Source organism: Lepidochelys olivacea (assembly GCF_965140295.1).
Source record: "Lepidochelys olivacea isolate rLepOli2 genome assembly, chromosome: 10".
Lineage (NCBI taxonomy): Eukaryota > Metazoa > Chordata > Testudines > Cheloniidae > Lepidochelys > Lepidochelys olivacea.
In genome coordinates this window covers 45,834,947-45,862,874 of record NC_140420.1, presented here as the reverse complement: position 1 = coordinate 45,862,874, position 27,928 = coordinate 45,834,947, and the positions used below count along the sequence as shown (strand labels likewise).

Here is a 27,928-nt window from a genome sequence, read left to right as displayed (position 1 = left end):
TGGCCTAGGAAAAGCCACACTGTATACATAGCTGATCACAGCCCTCTTAGGGCTGTGAAGACAATGCACATGGTAAGGTGAAGTATCTCCATCCAGGCAGGCTCAGACACGGGGTGAAGCTCAAGTAGCTGTTGAGAGTGAAGGAACAAGTCACTGACTGAGCAGGGTCATGATCCTTTGTAGACATCAGCTTTGGCACCCCAGCGTGGGTAGAAAGGTGCCCACTCAGTGCCCTTGCCTTGACACACCACATGCTGAATTTCACTAGGAGGGGCAGGCTGGAGGATTTCTGCTAAAAGGGAGGTCACACCAACATGTGATCACAAGAGCCAGAAGACACTTAAGGTGACAGACACTAGAGGTTCCTAGCTTGTAGAGGGGAGAGAGTCATTTTAGGGCTGGTAAGTTTGACTTTTCAGAGGAAAAAAAAAAGTCAAGTTGGTGCCTGTTTGAGTTTGCAAGCCAACCCAAGCACTTTCTACTATGTGAGTGAGAAAGTTTGTACATTTCTACCAGAATGCCTGTGTTCTGCCACCGACTTGCTCTGTGACTTTAGAAAGGTCACTCGACCCTGTTGCCTCCCTTTTCTTACCTATGACGGGCATATGACAGACCTGCCTCCTGGGGTGATGCAGGGCTCTTCTCAAGCTGAGGTGCTTTGAGATTTCTGGTGCTCAGAAGAAAATACACCACAGACAACAGAAAAGAGTCACAGCAGCCTCTGGGTATATTTTTTGCATTTCATATATTATCCAGTTTCACATTCTCATAGGATCAGCAATTCTATAGCAACTTATTCTCAGAAGTCTTAATACAAGCAAGACAGCCATGGTTGTATAGAATACTTAAGCACTTCAATACCAAGCAATAAGATGCTAAAATAAAAAAACAAAAATTGCACAGTTTCTCATTTACTACGCCTGACGGAATCATTGTTACAGAAAAAACTTTTCTTTCAAGCTTTTAACTAAACATTAACTTATCTTACCGGATTACAGTTTCTCTTTAATTGCACACAAAAAACACACAAAAATTCTTTATGATGCATAAATATTTCCTTATTACAGATGGTACAAAAATACTCGTACTTTTTGTTCTGAACTCCCATAAGGATAGCTGATTTGGCAACACTGGAATCTCTCCAATCAGAAGGATGGGGGGGCAGGGGAGGGAAGAAAAAAGTTAGATATTTTACAGCTGTTCTATATAAAGTCTGAGGGGGAAAAAAAAAGATAAACCTGACTTTAAAAACAAGAAGAGACCGGACAAGAAAAGAAACCCAGTGCATTGTACTCTAAACAAACATTTTTCAAATCTTCTGGTCAGACTGGAGAATGCAGGGCTGGGGAGGTGGACAAGTAGGGGTGAGACAAGGATAGTATTTTTGAAAGCCAAGTCTTCACAGAAGCAAGATGAAGAACCTTGCTATATCAAGAGTTAGGCCAAGACCTGTTGCTACAGTTACACAAATGCTAGAACAAACTTACACACTCACACATACACAAAGTTAAGTGTTTTAAATTCATGCCAGAAAACATGCAAAACTGATTGTCTTTCATTTCCTTCAGCAGAGCTGCATAAAGTTGAGGGCAAGGCAGCCTGGGTATTGCTCTGTACAGCTAGGCCTCATTTGGCACCAGTGTCTTGGTAGGGATGAACCCGTCTGTTACCACCAGGATTGAGTCCCTCCATCTAGGCTTCAGTGGCACAGGAAGGAGAAACTCAGTCTGGGAATCTGTTGGGAGGGGAAGCGGGGGAGAGGACAGGCAGAATGCAGTCCACTGAGCTGGGTGGGTATGGATATATTCACAGTCTAACAGGGAAGCCCACAACTCCATACCAGGAGAAATGTGAGGTTACTGCGGAGTGTCCACAAACCAAAATGGATTTTGATGGATCCATTACTTCATCCCTGGCACATCGTTCCATGGAGAGACAAAGAAGGGAACAAGCCAAGAATAGACACTCTGGAACATAAGAGACAGGGCACACTGAGCATTGCTCTTAATTCATTTACCAGGCCATTGAGATTACCTGCGGGGCAGATATGTGTTCACCCTCACCATAGGACACAGCAGGTGACAGGCTGCCTCCTTCCTGCTCAGGTGGTAAAGTTGGGACTCAACGTTTACTACCAGGATCTTCAGTTTTTACACACTTACTCTTCATTCCCTTTAATGATTCTCCATGCCAGCGGCAATCTGAGTGAACAGATCTGACATTCAGACCCTTAATGCAACACACCCAGGCCAACGTTTAGCATTAATTTGGCCAAAGTTTCCTATGCAGTCTTTGGGTCGGAGTCACATCAGCTGCTGGGAACAAGAGGGCCCCAGAACTCACACAGTTAGTAGAGGAAGACAAAAAAAGGGGAAATTCTGCTACTCCAGTCCCTGCATCACCTAAGCAGAATGCAGTAGATGACGATGTGTGGGCTATTGAGAATGCTTGCCACTCTCTGCCTGGATGAGAGAGACTTCCCTCCACACCCCCACAATGATATATACACAAGTCCCACTCAAGGCAGCACTTCAAGGCCAGGCCAGATTTTCATGCAGCCCAGAGGCCAGGAATGCAAGGACCCAGAACAGATTGCAGCACTGTCCCCACAGCACTGGCCTAGGCCCACTTCCAAGCAGACATACTTACTGAAGAACTAACAAAACTGACGAGACTTCCATCCTTGCTGGGTAGCTTCGGAGGGAGGATACCAGCGCATCTGAAAGAGAAAGCCATTCCGTTACTGTGATAACGTCGCTAACACAGAGACTAGGAATTGCACACCCCTTCGTGCCACAGAGGGGCAGTTCCACCCAGTATGGGGGGAGGGGCCTCTAGACCAATACCTGGATGCTATCCCTCAGGAGGGCCTGCTGCTCCAGGCTACCATTGGACTGCATGCTGAAATCCAGACCCCAGCACCACAAAGGGTTCTTGCACAGTTGAGCTTAAGTAACTGTGAGATAAGAGTCAGGAGACTCCTATTCCCCCTTTATGCTCTTTAGCCGAAGGAAGCCTCTTCCTCCATTTAGGACCTAAGATTTGGCTTTAGGAATGGGGCCAATATGGAGTGCACCCAAGATCTGGAAGTTGTCTGGATTTGGACGAATTTAGCTGCCCCCTACCAAGAGCACACAGGCTAGCATTGCCAGTATATCAATACAACAGGAGCATAGTTTGGCATTCAGGCTTGTTAGAAGCCATCTCAGGAGAAGCCCACAATAGCCGGCCTGTCAGACCTGCAGCATCATAATCCTTGTCTTAACACACTGATGAATCATTAGCCAGAGTACTCGTGTTCACACCACTCAGATTGGAGTCTAAGACCCCAACCATAACAGTGTCTTTCTAGGCCTGTATACCATGAGACCTGGCAATTGTTTACCTGGGGGCTTGGGAAGTGTGGCACTTCTCCAACCCTATTAGAGCGAGGGGGTTCTTTCACACCACACACTTCTCCCAATGGAGCTAGGGAGAAAGACTTCCTGTGAAGGAAGAGGGAGCCACCAGCTGACTGCCATGCATGCCTCTGAAAAGATCACCCATGGAGTCACTGTTAAGGGCAAGTACATCGGATAGCAGAAAGACAGACTCATGAGGGGACCCACAGGTTGTTACAAGATACACAGGCTAGAGAGTTCAGGGGTAGAAAGCTTCTCAAGTTGGCCTGCTGAGTTCCAGCTGTACAGGAAGTGTCTAACATTGCAACTCATGAGGAAGCTGGGGGGGAGGGGAAGGGGGTTTCCCTATGATTATCTAGATAGAGCTATGACCTCAAGTTAGTCACAAATTCTCACTGACTCAAACTTTCAATTAAGTACTTTGGGTGGAAGGAGGCAGAGTACCAATGCCCAGCAGCCCTGGTTAGCATTAGGGAAGGGATCTTGGGGTATTCAGTGGAAGGAAGTCACAGGCCATAACCATTCTGTCCCCCAAATAGGGTGTGTATGTGTTGGGGGGAGAGAATATACCTACACCACCAGGTCTCATGCCCTGGCATAGGATCTTTAGTGTCCAGACCAACTCAGGACCATAGCCTTACATCTCATCCACAATCCAGCAGCACTGCATCCCCTACGGGGGATGCTGGCAGTGCTGTGTGCTACCTTTCAGAGAACATGGCTTCAGCCTCCCTGCCTGGGCCTGGCCAGAGGCAGCTAGCTCCTACATCCCCATCCTCCCCCACACAGCTAGCCCTAGCACATGGAGGACTCCCTATCGCTTGCAAATCCCCTCAGCAAGAGGAGCAACACTGACTGGTCAGGAGACACCTGAGCCACCAGCAAGGGTGCTGGGGGACATCAAGCCATTTGACATTTAAGACTACCCCAGCAGGGTACATCACAGTAATTATACTGGTGATTGGAACCCGTAGGTCACCTGCTACGGCATCTCTGCTTCCTGTGAAGTCCCCCTTCTCTATGGCAATGCATGCCCATACATCTGCTTCACAAGGACCTGCAATCCTGCCCCCAGGAGAGAAACCTGAAGGACAAGCCTGACTCCATCAACCTGAGCAAACAGCTGGTACAAGATGGGGACATGCCCAGCTTGGCACAGCTGAGTCACAGGGCCCACTTGTTGCTTTCCCCTTCACTAAGTGGGCCAGACCCAGCACTGCAACCCCACTCCCAATCACTGGCTCGGTACAGCTGGGAGGCCAGGTGAGGAAGCTTTTGCTGGAATAAAAAGCAAATGGAAATAAGATGGGTAGAACAGGCATCTGGCCAACTATTGTCATCCAGCCTGCTAGCTGGGGTATTTGACCCAGTGAAGAGGCTGCTGGTGTATGGAGAAGCATCACTAAGACTCAGAGGTGCTTGTGATTGAATTTCACATGTCCATAGAGCAAGGAGGGGTGGTCTGGAACAGCCATGACTGCCACTGGTGGATAGCTGCTACTCAGAGGATTGGGAGCATTGGCCAATATCAAGACCTGATATCCCAGAGCTTCTGCCCAGCAGGGGGATGCTCTGTAGCACCAGCCTAGTGGTGTCAGCCCTAGAGAATGGGGGTGCTCCCAGAATCCTGGGAGCAGTCAGAAGTGGGGAGGCATTACCAGGATGCAGCAAATAGGGAAAGCAAAAACATTCCCTGTGCTTCAAGGGTGACCTGCCCCACCGCCTTGGGCTGGTCATCTCTAAGCCTGTCCTCAGAGAGGCCACATACCTAAGCCAAGTGTACACAGGCCCTAGAGCTGAAGGGCTGTGCGACTGAATGGGGAAGCTCTCAGAAGAAAGTCACTAGATAATCCCAGCTCCACTGGGGGAAATGAGGCAAGAATCCTGGCTGATGAAGAGCCAAGAGACTGCACAGGCCACTACAAAGCTAGAAAGCCTGATTTAGCTCAGGTTAGCAGAAGGTCCCTTACCTTCTGATCCCTCCATTAAAGGGCAGCACCATATCCCTCCATGTTTTAGTTAAATGCTCATTCACTTGCTGACAGCTGGCACTGCATAGCCCTGCAAGGTACCAGCCTCACCACTGACCAAGCGTCAGTGCCAAGGGCCTCTTATTGCATTAGGCTGAGAATGGCAGCAGAGGTACAGAAAGATGACTGTGTCCAGGCTGCTGGCCAATGACACCTTCCCTGTGGGAGAGGCTCTAGGCTGACACCACTAGGAGAAGTTACCTTGGAAGAGTCTGCAATAAAGTTCTACCTCCAGACAGTCTGAAGAGTGAGTGGGGGGCTCTTGCTTGAAGTTTAGAGCTGTAGCTGCAGCTTGTGAGGGGTTAACAGTTACTCCCAGATAACCCCTTACAGCCAACTGCTTGCAACAGGCGTGCTAGAAAGCAGTGGTTTGTATTAGTCACTAGGCTGGCCAGGTGGGGGGATGCCACAGGAAGTACATCAAGAAAGCTAGTCTATGTTCAATGAAAGCTCTGCAAGCAGAGGCTGTGCACCTCTGGGCACTAGGAGGGTGTTGGCATGCTGGGAGAACGAGGCTGGCTGCAGGTGGATAAAGATAACTGCGGATTTTCCAACCCACGGGCTGGAAAGCCAGCTGCCTCCATCCTGCTGATCCAACTGCACAGGCCTTCCTGGAGGTTGTTTTGAGGGCCCAGGCCTGGTAGTGGTATAGACAATAAACCTGCCCTGTGCTGTGGCCTCTCCACAAAAGCAGCAAGCTGTTCATGGGACAGACTCAGTTCTTCTTAAAGTAGATTCCAAGACAGCCCGAGTCCCATGTGTACAGCAAGTCCTACTGTGCAGATAGGACACTGGATTCCTAATGATTAGCTCCTTTCCAACCATCCAGTGGACTGCTGCAGAAAAATGCCATTCAGAGGCTGTGCTGGAAGTGTCCTTGGTGGGAGGGGTTTACAGCTGGGCCGGCTGACAGACCCCTGCTTAGATAGGAACTGAGCATATTGCATCTTCTAGCTAGATCGAAAGAAAGCTGGAGGAGTCTTCCACCCTGTGGCTTAGGTGTTCTGGGCACAGTCCTCTTACAGGTGGAGGACCTCCTCATCAGAGGAGCCAAGGGGCTCAGCTGTGTCTTTATGCCGTTTCTTTCCTTTGACACTCGTTTGCTGCCTAACTCCCAACCCTACTTGGCAGAAATTGGGTCAGTCAGGAACAGCCTTTCAAGCTTAAAGGTTGGTACAGGCTGGGGTAGGGTGAGCAGACCCAAGCTGCATTTGAGCCCAAGAAGGGCAGTTCAGAACCAAGCCTTCCCAGCATTGGGATCTGGGACTCATTTGGCCTATCAGGGAGATGGGATGTCTGGGGTTTTCTGAGATTGGGCCAAGAATTCCACAGCCTTGTAAGACAGGGCGTTCTGCATTGACTGAGCCGTAACACCTACAGCCTTCTTTTAAGAAGAGAAAAATCACTCCCAGGAGATGCAATGGAAGTGGACTTGAGCTACTGCAGGCAGCCACACGGTCCTGGACTGAGTTACATTTTATGGTAGCTAAAACAAGCTGAGATTGTCAGCTATAGAATTGCTATGATCACAATGTCTGAGAGTTCAGGGGCTGGACTGACAGCCAGAGACTGGGGTGCTGTGGGTTTACAGGACAGGAACAGCAGAGGTGGAGGGAAAGCCCTGCCCCCAATCTAGCCTAGTGGGATCACTGAGGCTAATGGCTGTTAGTCTCTAGCCCCCTTTGAAACTACTGATGAGTCCAGTTCCAAGTGGACTTATGCCAGTCACATGCATGGTGCTTCAAACATACAGCAGGACCGGCTCTGCCCCAATGAGTTTGAAATCAAAGCCTCTGTTCCCACCTGTCATTAGCACTCAGGTCACTTCATGTTGCGCCCATTTATTCATTTTAAGGCTAACTGGCATCCACAATATGGCAGCCACTCAGACCTGGCTCCTGGACTACAGGTGAAAGTTACAAAGCCTGAACCCTCCAGTCCCTCCCAGGCTGCAGGAAGCTCACCAGCCCAGGGCATGTAGAAGCCATGTCATGCACTGCTGGGTTGTATAATGGTAGGGTCTCCCCTCTTATCCCCTTCAACCTACCATAGGGTCTTGACTGGATGCGGAGCCCCTCCAGCCAGGGGATCTGGCTTAAGTGACATTGCCAAAGGACAGTGGGGAGTGAGTTTCAGCTAGAAAATAAATGGGTGTCTCTGGCACTGCCCCCATGGTACCAGCGAGAGGACAAAGGCCACAGCAAGTCAGAACTGGAATTAGAACTCCAAGCCTCAGCCCACTAGGGACAGTCTACACCGCACACCAAGCCTGGGCTTGAATCAAGTTTGAGCCCACCCCACCCCTTCAGTCCACACAAAGTGAGATTCACATCCGTAAGCACTCAGGACCCTGCTATGGAACAGGCCCGAGTCACAGCAGGACCTGGGCTCTAAGACCCATCATTCTGCACTATGGATGCAGCTCAAGCAGCAGACCTGAGTCAGAAGGCCTGAGTTGTGCAGTATGGTTGTGTTGGCACAGTAGAAACACCTAGGTCCAGCAGTTGGAAACCCAGGTGTATCCAAGCCCATGTCCCACAGACCTGGTTTACAATGCAGGATAGATGTAACTTTAGAGACCATAATGCCCATCCTCTTCAGGAGGAGCTGGTTCTGCTGTGGTAAGCCACAAGGGCCTAACTTCCTGGAGCCGTCACCTGGGGCAATTCCCCCTTGTGCTTATCCTCTCCCTTTGAGTAGCCCTCTCCTGGTCCCACTGCCCCAGGGAGAGGAAAGCCCTGTGAGCCACAGGTATTGAACCCAATTACAGATTCAGATTAGGGCCAGTCACTGCTGCTCCTTCCCAGTTACTATGATGGTCACATTTCAAAGTCCTCCTCCCCCAAATGTCCCTCCATACACAGGGACAGCTAGAGTTCATACAAATTTCCCATACTCCATGTCCTCTGTCCCTCCCCCACACCATCTGGAATTAGTTTCTTCCATCCTGCCCAGCTGACCAGGAATGGAAAATCCCCATTTACAGAGCGGTGTATTGCTCTTTAACACTGGCAGGCAGCCTCTGCTGCAGAGAGGCTCCAGCCCCAGAGCTAAGCCTCCTTTGCACAGGACCAAGGAGACGGCTCTTGTAAAACCAAGCTGCAGCAACCAAGCACAAAGTACACAAGGCTGCAATCCCTGCCAAGGGGGGGGGGTCCAAAAAAAAAAAATCTAGCCCTTGTTTAGTCTCCAGCAGAGAGTAGGGTGTCCTCACTGCAGAAGTAACCTGGGCTCTTACCCAGGTTTCACCCCTAACTCTTCCCAGCATCCACACACACACGTTGCCTGACTTAAAGCACCTCAAAACCACTTAAGTGGGCCCAGCCGGGGGCCACAATTCAAACCCAGGTTCTGTACAAAGTAGATGGGTTTCAGCCAGTTAGAAGTGTGGCTACAGGCTGTGGTGTGAACAGTCTTCTACTTCTTCCTGCTGGGCTGTCCTTTCCTGCCATTCTACTTACTCCCCTTTCCTGCCCCAGAAGCCATCTTTTCATTTACACATCCACCAGTTCAGGGTTTAAACCCCACATTGCCTGCACAGCACTGGGGACATCTGCCTCCTTGCCTGCTGCCCAGAGGCTCACACCAAGCATCCTGCTGGGCAGGGCAGTCTGATGTGGCATCAGCCAGGAGTCATTTGGGGAGTTGTACCCCAAAAAAATCAGCATATGTAAGAAAAGGTCTCCAAGAAGCTGGCAGAAGGCAGCCATTACCCAATGGGATTTCAATGTGGGGGAAAAACTGACTCCCTGTGCAGTACACAGTTTGACAACTAACAACCTGCCCCTACTCCAAGGGATTTGATCAGGTACTTTGTGCTGCCCTGAGCAGGGTCCCCCCCCCCCATAGTACTGGATGGGCTTTTGAAACCAAGTGTTACTACTGGACTGGAAGAGACACCAGCTTTAGCCCGGGGAGCAGTGTATGCTGAGCACCTACTAGCCCCCTCCTGGCCAGGCGAAAAGATGCCACCACTGCCTGCACCTGCCTCCAAGATGGAATTGATGAAGTCTAGCTCCCCTGTTTGGAGTGGGGAAGGCTGTAGGAACCTCCATGAGGAACACCTCAGGTTGTTTCTTGGGCTGTGGTTAGAACAGAGACATACAGCAAGGATGCTCATGCCATCTTCATGTGTAAAGGCCAGACAGGCTGACCACTTAGAATCTGGAGGGCCGCAGCCCAGTGGGCAGTCTGAGGCAGACTCCTTTCCTGGAGGGACACTGTCAGTTCCCAGGGAAGCTTACTGAAGCCAGGGAGGTAGAAAATGGTATTACCATTTCTGCCATTGTAGGAAATGGAAGTGCAAATGGAGGAGTTGTGACAGCAGATTCAGGGACCTACAAGTGTATCCAAGCCACTGCTCTAGTCAGATGTACAGCTGAAAGGAGGAAAAATTCAGACCACACCTGAGCCAGTGGTGGGAGGCTAGACTGGATAAAGGAGTTTCCTGAAGGCAGCAAAGCAATGCTGCAGTCTCAGTCATCTCTAGAGTCACATCAGATCAGGTTCTAGAGAGACTTCAGACACACCAATGCAGAGTCCAAAGGGTGAGCTGCTTACTGGAACAAGGCAAAGAGCCTGCCATGGGACTTAGATGAGTCTACTTCAGGAGGTAGCCCTTCACAACTAGGCATCTGACAAATCCAGCTGGGATTCTCTTGTCTAGAATGTCTTTTGGCACTTGTTCATCCCCCAGTGCTGGCTCAGGTCCTAATGGACTGGATAGGAGAGTGAATGATGGGTTTTTGGATTTGTTTGTTCACACCATGGCCATTGGGAGAGAGGATTCCAACAACAAAAAGCCATACAGGAGCTTTGTGGAGTCTTCCTCTGCAAGCCCACCCAACTCATACTGGGAGAGCTTCAGGACAGGGACCACATATTCCTATGTCTGCACAGGACCTAGTACAATGGGATCTCATCTCAGGTGGAAGCTTTTGCTGCTTCTTTGCCCCAAAAGGGTTTCTGCATGAGATTTAGTGGAGAGCATTTCATGCACTCAGCTCTTCATCTCTTGTCTGAGCACAAAGACCAGTGTTCCCTCAAGCTTGCTTTGCACACCACAGCTACTTGCCACTTCAGAACATCAGCAGGGAGAGTTTTCAGGGTCTTCTCCAAGGGCACAGGGCTGTATCAGCAGAGGTGGTAGAGAATCTACTACCCAACAGCTCATGAGCCAGCAACCAGCACATCACTTGCAGCAGCTCCAAGTGCTTCCCCTGCGTTGCAGAGTACAAGGATTCGAGTCCCTCCCCCCTTGTCCTTCTGCTCACAGGGAGGCTTTACTCCTTGGTAGTAGACAGTGACCCAAGCTGTAGTTTGACACTTCAAGTCATCTGGGAGCTGTAATGTTAACATGTAAAAAGCCAGGAGGCTGAGCTAAGAGGACCCAGTCACACCACTGCTCTCCAACCCAGCCAGGCTGGTCCCTGGATTTCTGACCATGGAAATATTAGGAAGTTTGAAGACTTGCTCCAGCCTGCAGGAAGAAATTGGAATGTTTGTGGGAGTTCAGTCACCTGAGCTAACCCAGTCCACCTGCTCTTTGTGCAGGACTCTTGCCACTCAGCCCCAAGGGCAAACAGTCCCTCAAAAGGAAGACTGGCTTAGGGCAGCCACCTAGGGTCTCCCTACACAGCAGTTAAACACCTGCAGCCTGCCTGTGATGCAGCTCCCAGGATTGGGGTTAAGGAGCTGTTTAATTGCAGTGTAAACACTCAAGCTCTGGGACCCTCCCACCTCACAGGGTCCTAGAGCCCAAAACATCTACACTGCAGTTAAGCAGCCTGTGAGCTAGAGTCAGCTGACACAGGCCAGCCATGGGTTGAATTGCAGTGTAGACATACCCTTACACTCCTGTACCTCAGAGAGGTGCTAGTTACTGTCCTTTGCATTGCTTGCCACCTTGCATGGACTAGAGCTAGTTTAGCAATTCTCAAAGGCAGGTTCAGGTTAATCAAAGGCACCCATTGCAGCCTCTAGGGGACTAAAGTTTGCTAACCAAAAAAATCCAAGCTCTGTCAGCTTCAGGCCCCTTGTGCCCAGTAATAAGACTGACTTAGCCAGCTAGTCTGGCATTCAGGGCATGGTGCAGAGGGAGTGAGGGTGGACTAGCATGAATTCAGAGCCCCCAGCATGGCTCTGGAGGAGTCTCCTGGAGTCAGACTTGACTTAGCAGCCTCTGGCAGGAATCAGTCTTCAGATTGTGCCTCGACAGAAAAGCTGCAGCCCTGACACCGAGTCCCCGGCACGGCACAGGCAGGAATGTGCTGTCCGGCTGCCAAGAGAGCCAGCCGTTGGCTGTTAGCAGCTGCACTTCCAGCAGGCTCTAGGTCAACATGCCAGCCACCACCCTGCCCTGCAGGCAGAGGTCTTCACAAGAGGGAGAGGAGATGGCAGCTGAGCCCAGCAAGAGCCAAAGGGAGCCCTCTGCCACAGAGGAGATTGGGGGAGTGGTTTCAGCTGACACTGCCTCCCTGCCATTGGGCCAGAGCAATCTAGATTGGAAGTCACGCAGATGTGACCATGCAAGGAAATGACTGCCCCCCACTACGGTGGTCTAGCCAAGTACTGTCAGCCCTCCCACCACTAAGCAGGCACTTGACTGCACCCATCTGCTCCCAGGGTGTTCCAGAGGGCTGGGGTGTAAGCAGCAGCATTTGGCCAGAACGGTCTGGCATTAGAACTGCCACATGCAGCATGGAGACAGCTTAGTCTGCCACCTGCTATACATGCCCAAGTTTCCTAGCAGCCTTGGTTCTGGGGAGGCAGGAAGGAGCTGGGTGAGGAGAGCTTCTTCCCTACCAAGCCTGCCCTGGAAGGATCATGTAGGGGCACAGCTTGCTGTTCAGGAGAGGCATTTCAATGAGCCTTCAGGCCTCACCCACATAGTGCCTTAAAAGGCATCTATACCCAGGTGGGAGTCAGAATGAGATTCAGCTAGGCCTGAGCAAGCTGGTTGTAGCCGGAGAAGTAGCTGCTTCCCCCCTTTCAATAGATTCTGAAGGCACCCGAGAGTCCCTAGCCTGCATCAGGCAACTAACGAAGCCTGTTTTCAGACAATCCCACTTGGGCACCGAGCTATGGGAACCTGAAGTGCTCTCATCCTACTGAGCAGGTAACAACTGAATGTTATGGACTTGCAAAGGCAGGACATTATGTTGGACTAGATGTTGGCTCCCAGCCAAGTATAGAGCCACTCTGCATTCCCTCCAGAAAGTCAGAAATCCCCACCTTCTCCAGAGGAGCAAGCTGGACCTCATGTCAAAAGGACAATTGTGCACCAGACCCTCAAAGCCAACACAAGTTCTCCAGCACCAGGCTCTCCTCTGCTGGGAAAGAATCAGATGACATTTAACATCCTAGATGCCCTCCAGACCAGGACTCCCCAACAGTCCTATGGCCCTGGAAGCTGCTCCCCTAAAATACCAATTGCTAGAGGCCACCTCAGTGCTCACACTACTTGGCCTTTCTGCCAGCCAGCCACACAGCATAGCTGAAGTCACCTGTGCAACACTACAATGGTTCTCATCACTCCTCTCCAGCAGGAGCCGGAGAGCTATTTGAGTACCTGCTCCTCTCCAGAGACATCACCTGCAGTCCCCCAGGATCTGTCCTGCCTACCCTGCCCCTCCAACCCACTGACATCTACCTTCTGGCAGGTCACCAGGAAGGAGAGTGCTGGGACAGTCAGCTGCAGCTTCTCCCTACAGATGCAGCCACCACTGTCAGTTCTGGCACGATGCCAGCCCTCAAGTGAGCAGCCTGCTCCCATTAAGCCTGGACAAGGCAGAAATACCAGCTGGGAGGGAGAAAGCATGTAGCTAGTCACTGACCTCCCCTTCCATCGATGGGCTCTGCCTCCAGTTGCTGGAAAACCTCAGGTTCTGCTGCCTCCTCACCAAATCTGGAGGGCCAAATGTTGAATGGAGGAATCCCTTTCCCACCTCCCGCTCACTCGGGGGACAGCAACCCTTTGGGGAAGGGAGCTGACCAGCAAGCCATGCATGTGTCACTGGGTAGCTCTGCAGCTGGATGCAGAGGCTGCAGTGTGTCTGCTGCAGCCGCCAGCCACCAACAGGCTACACTGCTGGAAGAATACATCCCCTTGTGCGCCGCTCTCCACCTGCATCCAATCCATGTCCATGGGGAATACTTTGGCTCATTTCTGGTCTCTGCTACATACAGAGCCTGCCAAGGCAGCTGTGTGCCAGGACAAGGCGGCTAAAAGAAGCCAGGGTAGAGCATGGGGGAGCTGGAGAAGGCTTCAGTCACTGAAGCCAGCTGCTAGAAGCAGGTTGGCTCACCCAGTGTGTCTGCTCTGAGCTCAATGAGGTGCTCCCTTGTGGGAGAGCTGTGCCACCAGGGGCCAGGCACAGGAATGTAAATGCTTACTGAACAAGTTACAGATATTACAAGAGCCCCACACTCCCCCATGCAGAGGGTCCATCCTAGGCAAGATGCTGCAGCAGCGACACTGACCCTGCAACGGTAGGGGCTATAGCAGATCCTTACCTTGCACTTCTAGTGCGAGCCAGACATGAAAGGCCATGTTGGTATGGGGCAAACTGACCTGCCATGCCCACAGAAGTTCCAAGCCACAGGAAGCAAGGGTCCTGGTCCCCACACTGACTCAGAGTTTGCTCCAGGAGCTGGAAGAGCCTCCTGGCACCTCTTCCTCCCTATTGCAGTTTGGGCCAGGAGAGCCAGAGTGTCCCTGCATGGCACCTCTAACCCCTCTGCTTGAGTGGAGCATCACTGCAGTGACAGATGTTCTTCTGTGAAGACCCCTCTTCAGACCCCACGTTTTCCCCCTGCACTGGGGAGTGCATTGCTGTGCTGCTCTGTGCAGCTCCCCACCACCACATTAGTTAGGGCTCTCTGGAGCTGCCTCCTGGCAACACCGGCAGTCTGCCAAGAGGAGCTGAGCCCCAGGCAGGAGCGGGCTTTGTTTGTGCTAACTGGGGAGGAAAGGTGAAGGTTAGACCTGATGTCGTGGGGCTGGGTCTAGCCCCTTCGGATAGTCTGGAAGGAAGTGCCTGACAAGTGCTGTTCTCGAACGTGCACAGTAGAGAATTTAGTTGTGTGCTTCCGTCATCACATTGCTCGCCTCCCCCACCATGTGACATGAGTGAGACAAGGGTGTGGCCGGGGAGAGATGAACTCCTTTGACACCAAGTAGCAGGTTTTCCCTGCCATGGTTCAATGAGGTTCCTGCCCCCTTGCCCCTGACAGAGCTAAGTAAACCCTAGCTTGTTGGGGAGAAGTTCAATGTAAGATGGTGCCATGCTGTGGTGCCATGTTGTGCTGCCAAGTTGGAGATGTGGGTTAGAAAGAATGCCTGGCATCTCATTCCCCAGGCTCTGGTGGGTGGGTAGCGTGAGGCCCATGCACTGATCGCCAAGGAGATATGGGCTACAGAGATGGGCAGAAGCTTGCAAATCCCGCTGTGCACCCTGGAGAAGAGATGGTTACCTTACCAGTCTTTCCAGACGTGGGGGCCATCATGCTTAGGAATGAAGCTGTAGGACAGCCACTCCACTAGCGGCAATTAGGCATCACTAGGGTGTCCCATCTCCAGGGACAGCTCTGAGCTTCAGGGCTAGCCTGCGCTGGCATCATGGCTGGCGTTCACTAGGGACATCAAAGGAGGGATTTGAGAGAGGGAGGGAAGGCAGACGGGATCATTTAAGTCAGTGATTGTCCACTGTGGGAGTCCCCGTGGCAGAGGCTTGCAGCATCACACAGTATGCAGTCAAGTATGCCAGCCCATTGTGCTGTGGCCCTCCCAGAGATATTGGTGGTGGGACAGGAAACAGTCAATGAGCAGGTTACTGAAAGCTTCAGTGCTACTAGACACCCTGGACCAGCCTTGTACCACCCCTTGCCATCTGAGTGGGAGACATGTGCACCAATCCCATGGAGCAAGCTTGGCCGGAGCTATTACACTAAGTCACTCCTAGAGTTCTATTCAAGGCGGCAAACAGTACGCACCTCTCCAGCTGCCGCACCACTGGGGATGGGGTCCCTCAGGGATGGGTAAATGAGCCATGTGCCCAGACAAGAGCTACATGTCACAGGTCTGGCTTTACTTGGGGTAGTTTAACAATTGGTTAGGGGTTCATAGGCCAAGGAGACCCAAAGAGTTACAGGAGTCCCTCCAACAGGCTATGAACCTGCTGATGCCCAGTGTAGGGGGACCAGGTCCCACACTGCAGGGGACCATCCAGGCAGACCAGCATTTTTGCTCACCCCGATTTCCTGGGAAGGAGAAGCTGCAGCAATGAACCTGTGGAACGGTGCATGTGCTTGTATGCTGCATCACAGCAAGGAGGACAGTGCCATCTCTAGCCACCGTAGCCAGTGTGGATGGAGGACTTGGCCAGTGGTCTGTTTTGTTGCATATTGAGAACAGGGTTTGAAGGCCACTTGCTTGGCAAAGATTTTATCCACAATTCAAGAACTAGTCCTCAATCTAATCTCACCCCACCCTGCAGCCCCACCCAGACAGGCCTCTGCAGCAGAGGGCTCCTGCCTATGGATTAAGTGGCTCAGCGCTGGCAGCAGCTAAGTAATGTTTAACTCCATACATTTTTATTGAGCACCTGTGCGGGAATGCCTCTGAGGACATGCCAGCTAGAGATCACAGCATGGGGAGAAACCTGGTAGTGACTCAGAGCTGCAGGAGAGGATATTTGTCCCAAAGCTACTTTAATGAGAAGACCTGATCAAACCACCCAGTCCTTGGCAAGACACTCCTTCTCTTCCCTTGCTGCCCCTGGAGTGGGAAAGGCCAGGTGAATGCTGCTGGCATGTGGATGAGCTGTACAGAGTTCTACTGTTTTGAAGTTAACCCATTACTGTTCTGGCTGCATGGGCTGTACTGTAGTTAGTGCCATCTGCCCAGCCACCCAGCACAACATGGCAGCACTGCCTAGGGCAGAACTCCTGCTCGTGGGCTTACCTCTAATGAATACTGCTTCCTGTAGGGCATCTAAGAGGAACTCTAGACAGACCAGCCCTGTTGGAAGTGGAGCAAACCAAAAAGCTTTTAGAGTGACTCTCATGAGCTAGATGGGCAGAGCTGATCTTGTAAAGCAAGTGCATTAATATCCCTCTGCACAGGTGCTGACTGTGGGTGCTCTGGGGTTGGAGCACCCATGGGGAAAAATGGTGGGTGCTGAGCACCTACCAGCAGCTCCCTGCAATCAGCACCTCCCCCTCCCTGCACCTACAATTGGCTGTTTTGCAGCATGCAGGAGGGGGATGGGAGAGAAGCAAGGATATGGCATGCACAGGGAATGGGTGGAGTGGGGGCAGGGCCTGGGGTTGAGCACCCCTCAGCACAAAAGAAAGTCAGTGCCTGTGCCCCTCTGGCTCAAGTCCTAGGGAAGGGTAGGTGAGGCTTCTGGTCCAGGTAAGCTTCCAACTGGCCTTCCCTTTCAAGGCCATTCTTGAAGCAGCTGCAGTGATTACATTTTACCCTTCCTCTAGCCATCTCCCAGCAGCCTAGGGCTGTATAGAGAGGCATGGTTTGGTGACTAACCTGATAAAGGAGTCTCATTATGTAGAGCCCTAGTCATTCTAGAGTGCAGTATCCCAAGTCACTACCTGCCTGTTTAGGATGGGCATGTGTGCTTCAGATCTCTAACAGCAGTGCAGGGACTTGAGCAACCAAGCGACTGTCAGTCAATGCAAGGGTAGGCTACTGCTCATTCTGGCCCTATGCAGCTTATTGGCCTGCTGGACCTCTCACCTATGTAGCAGAGTGCCAAAAAGAGTGGCTAAAGAGAGGCCCGGCTGGGCAGAGATGGTCTTTCCCTAGTTCAGTCTTTGAGGGGTCCTGATGGATAGGATACAGGACACAAGCCTGCATGCGTCAATGCCTTAAGCAGGGATATCAGGACTACATGGCAACAACAAGAGCAACTAACCATGGCCCTTTGTTGCACATCAGCTGAACCCAGACACATTAAGATGCAGCAATACACAGTGGAGGCTCCCAGACAAGGTTAACTATCCTTGGTACCTCTATGGCCTCACAGCCCTGTGGCTCCACTCTGGGAGGCAGGGCCAGGCTGTTATCCCCACTTCCAGATGGGGAAGTGAGTGAGCCACAGTGACTTGCTCAGGTCACACAAGGCTGTTTGTGGCAGAGCAGGAATTGACCCCCTGATCTTCCATGGACCAGGCAGGGCTCTAGCCACTGAACCTTCCTTCCTCTGCCTCCCCATGGTGAGGCCATGCTAGGTTTAAGTTAGCACATTGTGGGTCCCAGATTAGAATTAAAAGCTTGTTTAAGCTACAATTGGTTCTTATGCCTCCTCCTGCACAGGGCATCACCACAGGCAGAAGCTGAAGCATCCAAAACCTTAATGTGTTTGGATTGGGTTTTCAGTGCAACTCTCAACAGGTCGGGGGGGGGGGTCAGTCACTGGTCTGGGGACCATTACAACATTCTTGTAGTTTGTCCTTAGGGATTCAAACTCAACTTGAGCTCCATTTTAGTGTGGTGGTCTTGGAATTCCTTTGATTTTAAACAGGACATTGGCAGACACTAACCTTTAGCAAGGAGCCCAAAAATAATACCACCAGCTTTTGGTTATGGAGCTGATGCAACAGGCTTAAGTTGTATTTTAACTTTGAAAGGGCAGATTTGTGGGCATGCCAAAGCAGCCTGCAAGCTCCAGTTGTGAAGCTTTATCAAAGCAGCTGCTGCATGCTTGTAAATCTGGTCCTTGCCAGAGACTGGAGCTAGGACATGGGGCTTGAGGACCAGGCTCCCTATGGGCTCCAAGGCTTCTGCCTCAGTTCCCCTCTAGAGCTGCCCTGGTGCAGCAGAGCCATATGGAGCCTTTCAAGCACTGCTCCCCAAGCTAGCACATGGGCACAGAACATCAGAGATCAGTAACAGGTAGGCAGAGTCATCTACCAGTGAAGTGTCCTGACACACGACCAGTCTACCTCATGCCTGCATGCAGTGATCCTGTTTCCAGTAAAGCTACAGAAGGGCAAGAATTGGTTGACATTGGAGTGGTCATCGGAGCTGTTGACCTGACCTTGTCTATAGCCTATAGCATAACCAATAATTAACTCCCTAGCTATTACTGAGTTGATTCAAATGCAGCCCATGCACAAAGTTCCCATTAGTTTTAGCGATGAGAAGTTTGAAAAGCACCATTCAGAACAAAGCCAAATCTCTCAGGTACCTAATTTAATTAAACTTGTATTGAGCTGTGTACATGCAGCCATCTGGCAGTACACCTTCCCTTTCAGGAGCCATGAAGGTGGAACCCCTGTCTCATGTACACATGGACCTCAGCCTCGGCGACAGAGTTGTGACTGGCCCCTCCATAAGCAGATTGCACAGCTCACTGATCTGCCAGCCTTTCCTTCCACCGGCCCTGCTGAACAGGATTCTGCTTGGCTCGATGTACTGCCAGCCAGCCAAGTCCCAAGGGCAGGCTTCCCCTGCTGTCAGCAGCCAGGCAGACTGAACCTGCAGTGCCAGAAGTGTCTGGGCTTTCACCGCCTGTGGGGCAGGTGAACTCGGGCTTTCGTCAGGGCCCCCAGCAAGCCTGTTCACTTAGAGCACCAGCACAGGAATGCACTCTCCTGCTCAGTAGGTGGATCAAGGTGCAGAAGCCAATGGCCCAGCCAATCATACAGAGAGAAGGAACAAATAAGGCTCCAAGTTAATGGTTCTCCAGAAGGCGCAGGAGGGCTTCCCTTGGAGCAGGGCAGCTGGGCAGGACTCACCTGAGCGTGAAGGGCAGCAGCGGCGGCAGCAGCAGCTGGGTATGTGAACGCGGCATGGGGGATGGCAGGGGTTAGCTCTGTGGTGTACAGTGGGTAGGGAGCCCATGCCTCTGGAGATGCCGGAATAAGAGCTGCTCCAGCCAGGTCATCTAGAGGTTTAGAAACAGCAGTGACAGTGTTTGAGATGTGTGCTGATGGGGAACAGAGCTGACTGCAGCAGTAAGACTGAGGCTCAGCACTGCTTTGCTTCCAAGAGTCCCTGTCCCCCCCCCACCCACCACCCCCAAGGGGAGATGAGAGATCTAACCAAACTGGAGTTCCTCTGGAGAGCCACTCCTCTGCCTCCATGCCCTGAATAGCTCCTTGCACCCAGAGCCCTGTGCAGCTCAGCCACCAGTGATCAAGCTTAGGGAAGTTATGGCTTGATGTGCTGATGCCACCTCTCCTGCCCTGGGGGGTAGGGGTGGGCTAACCCTGACAGCATGGCAGCCTCCATAGCAGCATGAGTGCTCTGAACTATCTATACCTGGTGACCCCTTGTTGTATGTGAATCAGGCTGCCCCAGCAAAGCCCACAGGTGGGCCCTGCTGCAGCTGTGGGTGAAGGACCAAGTTGCTCTCCCCAGTTTCAGTGCCCTCCCAACAGCCAGCAGTGACTGCACATCTGAGGCCAGGCTCCTGCCTGATGTGGGCATTAATGGCCACCTAGACAGCAACAAGGGAAGCAGCTGCAGTGCCCACTCCTGATTCACTGTAGAGCCCCTCCTTTCCCAATGCGGCCCCAGTGGCTACTCACAGGGGTCCCGTGCGATGAAGTGTGTGCCCAGGGCAGGGTGGATGTTGGTGGGGTTCGGTGTGGCCATCAGCTTGCTTTTTGCCATCTTGGTGTTGGCTTTGGCAAACTCCAACCGCAAGGTCTGGGGGTTCTCTGGGTCGAAGCGGATGCCCTGCAGGAGGGGGAGCACAGAGTCTTGCACTGAAGCAAATTCCATTCCCCAGGTGGGTTCAGATGAGAGGTGACTAGTCACCTCTCCCCAGCCAGGGACCAGAGCCCAACCTGTGACTACAACCAGTTATGCAGAGTGAGGTGAGGCCAGGGAACACTAGACCAGAAATGGACTGCTTGACTCTCCAACTTTCTGTGCACTAGGGAATTTTTCCATCTTGCTAACAGCTGATCTGGTGTTGGTCCTGTCCATATGTGCACACTTCCAAGCCCCACACAGCACTATCTTTCAGAGAGTGGGTGAGCTTTGCTCAAAGCAAATCTGATGGAGCTGGAGATTGGAGAGCCCTGTCCACACTGGCATTTCCTCCTGTTGGCAGTGGGTGTGGCTAGACTCCTGGTAAACCTGGGTGGGGATGCACTAGTGTGGAAAAGGCTGCAAACTTCTTGCACTAAAGACAGGAGCGTGAGCCTGAGCAAGCCACAGGCAGCAGCTGCTCAGCTCAAGTAGGGGGAGACAAGATGTGCTCCCCAACATGCAATAGCCTGGCTTGTCACCTTAGCAAGGTTTTTATTAGATGGCTTAGGGGCAGGATGCTAAGTAATGGGTGGGGGCACACATGGCTGGACAGGTGTGCACTTCATCACATCCCAGCAAGGATAATGCTCAGTGTATTGAGCCAGCAAGCGCATTAGTCCCTGGCAGACACCTGATGCCATGGTGATGAAAATGAAGCCATAAAAAAATCCCCACAGACCTACAGGGCCCGTTGTAAGCCAGGTGCTGGGGGAATTCAGAAGTTCTATCCATGAGACTTTCTGCTGAACTGACTTGTCACCCTCCCTGCCTGACAGCACCTAGCCATTTAGCACTATCAGTAAGGCAGCCCTCCTCCGACAGGGCCACGACATGGGTGTAGCAAACTGCTACCCAGCAATGGGGAACCTGGGGTCTGTAGTCCTCACATCTTCATTTGCAAATTAGGGCATGAAAGGCATCACCAAGCTCAGCCTACAGGCTCCTACATTTGGAATAAATATTTGGTAATGGGCTCTTCAGTCTAGCCACTAAAGATACGAGACCCAATGACTAGATGTTGAAGCAAGATGAATTCAGACCAGAAATAAGGTGTACATTTCTGATGGTTAATTACTTTCACTAGAACAACTTCAAGGATTGCAGCAGCTTCTCCAGAGAAGATTGGCCGTTTTTCTAGCTTTAAAGGGAATTGTGGGGAATCTGACCATTGCTATAGAGGTCCAATGAGAGGATCACAGGGACTTCTTCTGGCCCTGGAATCTATGAACTGAAGGCTCACCCTCTGCTTGTTTGACTGTCCCACAACCAGGGGAACCAGAACTCACCCAAGTTTTATGCCACCCCCACCCTACACTGCACAGTCTTACAAGCTGGTTTTGCAGTTAATGTCTCATTTCAGACATGGTTACGAATAAGGCAGGCTGTTGTGATCATGCAGTGAAAACCCTTCACCTCAGAGCTAGAGACCCAGACATGGGAGGCCTTTAGTCTTCAGTAGAAAAGTGTGATGGGGAAGGGAGATGACGAGCTGGCAGTGAATAGAAGGAAGCTTCCAGTATATGCTTTGCCCAGCTCACAATATAATGCCAGAGGCGTTACCTAGCTGTGGAGGAGTTCTGAACAGATGAAGTGCATTGCATTGGCTATAGCTGGTTTCTAGACCAGGCTGAAGTCCTAGTGCAGGTACGGATCCTTGCCCTCCATTGCTTTAGGGTATAGCTGACGGGTGGGGAATCCTTCACATGCTGCTGACAAGCCAAGCATCCAGGTACCTTGCTGCCTTGTTAGAAGTGGCACTAAGCATCAGCTGCTAGAGGTGGGGGTTACAGATCTCCCAAGGAACACTGGGGCTGGTTAGCCACATGAGGCCCCAGCTGGAGACATGGATGGGTACTTACATTTAAGGCATTCTTCGCTGCTTCAGCACCAGCTCGGCTATCAAAGGTAACGAAACCAACTGGCTGGAGGAGACAACAGGTTAGGTCCAAGCGCCTCCTCCCATGCTAGTCCTCCCCAAGCTGCCAGCCCCAGCCAGACCAGAATCCTGCAGCATTCAGAGAGTGGCAAGAGGCCAGTGTGGCTGCTCTAACCCATATCTTAGAGGCATCTGTGCAGAGGCAGAGAATTCAGAGAAGCCCAAGATTCATACCATGCTTCCATTCCCCACCCACCACCCTCCAATGTGCTTCTTCTGGCCTGGGCTGCTCTGTTAGCACCATGGGAATTTGCCGATGGATCATTAGGCCAGTCAGGACCAAAAGCCCTGTGGTGTCTGGCAAAGAGCCCTGAGATCCAGTCACCCCCAGCTCTGGCCTTGGAGTAGTGTCTGAATTGCAGTTCCAACTGGTGTTCAAGCTTGTCTGGGTTTGGGGGACAGTTTTGTCAGGGCAGTCACTGGGTTAAGGGTCAGATCCCAGCCCCTCTCTCACTTGGTCATTTCACATCTTCAGAGAGCTGCATGGACATGGGGCAGCAAACTGCCCTACCTCTGCAAGAGCAGCACATGCTTAAGCCTTGGGGGTGGGAGGGGATACCACATATAGCCTTTGTGAAGGGGCACCACCACTTCCATGCAGCCAGCCAGCTCAGGTCATGGATTAAGCTTTCATCCCCCTGCCTCCCCCAACTGTGGAGTCCAGGGAGCTCTGTAGGGAGGTGTGACACCTCCCAGTACCTAGGGCAGGAGGGCCCCAGTTATCCATAGGGATTTACACCAAGAGGCTTGGAGTTGGCAGCTTCACAGCTCTGCCTCCTGTTACTAGGCTTTCCTGCTAGCACTTGCCTCCCAAGCAGGTGACTGGGGTTGTTCTGTGGCTACCCCTCCCCAGCATTATTGGAGGGGGGCTGCACTGGACTGCATGCCAGCTTTGTTCACACAGAAGCACAGCTCTCAGTAAGAGGACAGCAGGGACATGTCAGTCAGCTTGGAGTGACAGCTCCCACATCTGAGGCAGAGGCAATGCAGCACCCGCTGAGCTGGTCCCATAAGCTCACAGGTCTGTGCCCTGCCTAGGCTGGGCAACCCCCATCCAAAGAATCTCTCCACAGCTTTAGACTGCCTCTAGCCCACCACTGTTCAAAGCCTGCATCATCAAAATGGCCTCTGGTCTAGTCTGCCTGTAAGATGCTTGCTGCCTCGTTGCGCTCAGCTGGATGAGAAGTGGAACAGACCAGGTGGGCTCAGTGTTTTACTCCCCAGGGTGGAGTCACTGGTGGTCCCACTCCAAGGCTTGCTGCTGCCCAGCCATGCAGCAGAGGTGGCTGGAAAGGCATTTGGGAAAGCTGTATCATGGGCTGGGGGACAGGGTCTGGATGCAGGTGTGAGTAGGAACTGAGGAGAGCACCCAGGCTACCAGAGGATGGCAGTTCACCCTGCAGGGACTGTGGGATCCTCCCTGAGCCCCATCCTGGGAACCTAATCCCTGCTACAACAGAAGCCATGGAACTATGCTGGGGCGGGGGGGAAGAGATGGAATAAAGAGTTACCTGTTTTGATGTTAGTTTGATCAGTGACCCTTCATAGCCCTGGAGAGAGAGAGAGAAACCAGAAAGTTACGACTCCTTAAAAGGCAAGACAACCAGTGAGGCATCATGACAACACAACTGACTTCAGGAATCCCCCACCAGCCCCAGCTAGTTTCTGAAGCATAACTCTGGATGATCCAGCTGTGTTTGAGCTAGGTTAGCCTCTCCTCCCAAGCGAGGGCAGCCTGGTCCCTCTTCTCCCCTCCCACCCTGCTGAACTTGGCAGGCACCACAAGTGCTAGGCTCCCACCTGTGCCTGCTGGACAGCCTGTGAAGAGTTACTTAGTAGCAAGAGCAGCTTCCCCAGGGCTGCTCACAGCAGAATTTAGGTCTTTAGGAAGATGCACAGAGGAGGCATCTGAAGTTCATTTTGATTCAGAGTCTGTTCAGGAAGCTAGATGCCAGCATGGCTAGGGGGCTGGAGCATGTTAACCCCAGCAGATGCTACTGCCAGCTGATGAACAAGAGATTACTGAATGGGGGGCAGGGGGGAGAAGGATGGGATACTGGAGTGGGTATCCTGGTCCCAGTCAGCTATTGTTTCTGGTCCCCATGCATCCAGAGCAGCAGCACTGCCTAGACCTGTGGTTTTCAACCTTTTCTCATTAGCAGAGTTCTAAAACATTTTGGACTGGAAGTGCAGACCCTTTGGAAATCTTAGGCACTCTGCACACCCCCAGGAGTCCAGACACCATAGGCTTTGCCACTGGCCTGGACTATACAGACTGCAGACCAGGGCACCAGCATCAGTTTAGTTTCAGCCCATAGTCTGGGTTTACAGCTTCCTGGACCAGACACACACCCCTACACCTGGATTTCATAGAATATCAGGGTTGGAAGGGACCTCAGGAGGTCATCTAGTCCAACCCCCTGCTCAAAGCAGGGCCAATCCCCAATTTTTGCCCCAGATCCCTAAATGGCCCCCTCAAGGATTGAACTCACAACCCTGGGTTTAGCAGGCCAATGCTCAAACCACTGAGCTATCCCTCCCCCTCAAATCCCCCCTGTGATTTGCCCAGGGGGGATGGTTTGTTGTGCCACCAGTGGTCAGGATTGTGCAGTGTTGTGCACAGGGCCATTAGCACTAGAGGCAGTGCCCCAAGCAAGCCCGGACACCTCTGCAGAAGTCTATGGCAGAATTGCTTGTGCCCCAACCCCATGGCCTAGGGCAAGGCCCAGCAGGTTCTCATCCAGACAGGACCTGCAGGGTTTGGAAAGAGGAGTCTGTGCCATAGCAGGGAAGGGTGGTACAGCCCCCCACTCCCATGAACAGGCCTGTTCTCCAGGTACACTGGAGGGGGAAGTTGTCATGGTAGTGGTTCAGCATCTCTACCCAGCTTAGCTACTCCCCAGCCCCTCTGTGATGACCCAGCAGAGAGTTCAGCTGTCACAGGGAATCTGACTCACACCTGGGTCAGACATTTCACCCGCTGCACATTATTAGGGACAAGGGGAGCTCTTCACCTCCCATGTTGCTCTGGCTGCTGTTTGCTGCTCTAAGGGGACATCCTTCTCCCTAGGGCTCTCCAGTGCAGTGGGGAGTGAGCAAGCAGCACCTGCTGTGGCTTTTAGTACATTGGTGTGAGCTCCTGTGAAAGGGAGGAGCCACCAGAGGGCCCCAAGGGGCACCTTCTGGGTTATCAGTGGGGTATGGTGAGTGCCAAACTCCCATCAACCCTGGGCTCAGGACAGTGAGGGATTGATGGCCTGCAGTGCCTGGGGCAGAGGGGATGGCCTCTACTCCCCAGTAGAGGCTTCTGTCACTGCCACCAGCATTAGATGCCTCACTATTGTGACTGAGCAGGTTACTCTGAAGGGCTCCCCCCTGACCCCCACTGAGCAGCAGCCCAGGTCCCTTCACTCTTCCCATTAGACTTTCAGACCCAGTAACATCTCCCCCCTGCCCCCAAAGAAACTCCCTCAAGCAGATGGCAGCTGAGGCAGGCCAGCTGGAGGACCAACCAGCATGTTGCTAGCGGGGCAGCCCATTTTAGGTTGGTTTTGCACCTACTCACCTTGAACGGTCGGAAGAGCAAGTAGAGCTCTCTGGGTTTGATGTCCACAGGAAGGCCACTGACAAAGAGTGTCCGTACCTAGAAGAGAGGGACCCACATTGAGTGCTGGCAGGCAGAGGCTGGAGTGCTAGATACCAGATGCATTTCAGAGACATGGCCTCAATACATCACCCTTTGCATTCTAGGCCTTTCCCTGGGGGATGGGGAAGAAGAGTGTGATGAAGTGGGACTGTTCTTAATGTTCCTCTGAATAGTGTGGGGGTGCCTCAGTTTCCCTTAGGCAGTTCAGTATCTAGGTGGCAGGATAAGGGTGTATGATCACTGCAGATGCACCTAGAGGGCGGGTGTGTGCAGCATCATGCCTATGGCACCACAGTCATGGGGGAAAATGTTGCTTTAGCACTCAAGCTTCCTAGATTTGGAAGGAGGGGTGGGAAGGAGTGTGTAGCTAGAGAGGTCATTCAAACTGCTGGCTCACTTTCAGAGGCACTGCAAATCCTCCTTCATGATGGGTGGGCCCCATCAGAGCTGTACATTGAGCCAGCAAGTTACAGAACCATGTACAATTCACACCCAAAACAGAGCTGCATGTGCTCCTTTATGGCTCTACTAGGCCCAGACCCTGTGCCTCAACAGGACCTGGACACTAGAGCAGGGCCTGAGACATCGCTCAGAAATACATGAGCATGGATTAAGGTCTACTGGCTAGAAAATTTGATAGGCTGTGTTGCCTCAAAGATCTTGCTGGGTGCATGAGCACACAATGGGATTGACATACTGCAGCTTTCCACTAGCCAAGAGGCCACCTTTGCCCATCATCTGGGCATGAGTACACAGCCCCAGAACATCCTGCTGGGCCATGGAAGTTCTACCCACTCCATCCCCATCACCAGGGCGGGAAGGGTCTCGCCACACTGGTCTCCGCTCTCTCGAGCCGAGTGTAGGGTAATATCTAGTCCCAAGTGCTCAGTGGGCTACAGAACAAGCCGTGACCCTTGTAAAAGCCAGGCTGATCAAAGACCTGCTGCTGAACCCTTCCAGCAGCCTCTCTCAACAAGAGTTCCAGTCATTCATCAAGAAGTTTCCTTCCTCACTTGTGTCTTCCTCTTGGTACCATCTCAAGATCATCTCCATTCTTGCTATTTACATACAGGTGTGTTAACTTTGTTCTCCAGAGGAGTGCTCTATGCTACCCACATCTCCCACCCCAGCCAGTCAGTCTCAAAGCGGCTATGGCTATTGATTTTAGACTTCTCCAGAGGGCTTGTTTCCCTCCAATGCTCTGAGAAACCTACTGAGCTCCCTGCAAAGTGAGGGGGCCCAGAACTAGGCCTCTGGGAACAGACTTCAAAGTCAAATGACAGCAAGACAACCAATGTAGACTGTTCATTGTCACCACTGGGGTTTTCAGTGTCACACCACATGCAGAGTCCACTGATGGAGTGAGTTGATGGCATCAGAGTGACATCCCATCTCTGGCTCAACCCTGCAAATCTGTAAGTCTTGGGGCAACCCAGAGGACAATACCAGGCAGGCTCAGGGCACACACCCCTTCATGCCTCAATGGACAGCTTAGAGCACTGTGTTCCTCCCAGCAATGTACCTGAAGAGCATACAATGCCACTTTCGAATGTGGTAAGCAATTGGAGGAAGCCCAGATCTCAGCAAGGTTGGCTTGACTGACTCTTGCACACTTTATGCTCAGGTTTTGGCACAAACAGTGCCTATGGAATACCTTTAACAGACCCAGATCTGCCTGTAAGAGGATCCAGACTCCTGACCTGTATAGTGATATAGGCAGTCCATAGATCTGCTAGATTCTGCACTGTGACAAAGTTTGTGATGTTTTCTACATCCATAGGCATGATGTGGACATCATGCAGGAGGCAGTAAGACCCGGCTGTCAAAGGACATGGTTGATGAACTTGTCAGCAAACAAAGGCTGCAAGCAGAGTGGAAACGGTAGTACTCTCCATGGTGCTCAACCCTACCGGCACCAAGGTTCTGGACCTTGGTCTTCTGTCCAGCATCTTGAGACCTTGAAGAGTCACAGAATCTTAGAAATGTAGGGCTGGTTGGGACCTCAAGAAGTCATCAAGTCCAGCCCTGTATTGTGGCAGGGCCAAGGAAGCCTAGACCATCTCTGGCAGGTGTTTGGAAGCTCTTAAAAAGAAGCTGGACAATGAGGGGGACTCTACAACCTCCTACCTGGAG

General features: G+C 52.0%; 1 protein-coding gene across 4 annotated transcripts in view; it reads right to left on the bottom strand.

Moving 5' to 3' along the window:
- Positions 1-720: 720 nt before the first annotated feature.
- The window catches only part of RBPMS2 (RNA binding protein, mRNA processing factor 2), a 48,991-nt gene continuing 21,783 nt past the window's right edge, over positions 721-27,928 (bottom strand). The window contains exons 2-8 of one of the 4 annotated variants that reach the window (XR_014713278.1): positions 25,715-25,792; positions 23,661-23,699; positions 22,073-22,135; positions 19,985-20,135; positions 19,190-19,338; positions 2,064-2,719; positions 721-1,967 (exon numbers count right to left, since the gene is read on the bottom strand). Coding sequence is in view for 2 of the 4 variants with exons in the window: in XM_084640923.1 (XP_084497049.1) it covers positions 2,657-2,719; positions 19,190-19,338; positions 19,985-20,135; positions 22,073-22,135; positions 23,661-23,699; positions 25,715-25,792 (543 nt within the window). In the remaining 2 variants the exon portion in view is untranslated. Of the gene's footprint in view, positions 2,720-14,910; positions 15,065-19,189; positions 19,339-19,984; positions 20,136-22,072; positions 22,136-23,660; positions 23,700-25,714; positions 25,793-27,928 lie in introns of all 4 variants that reach the window. The other 3 variants (XM_084640923.1, XM_084640924.1, XR_014713277.1) reach the window with 3 other exon arrangements.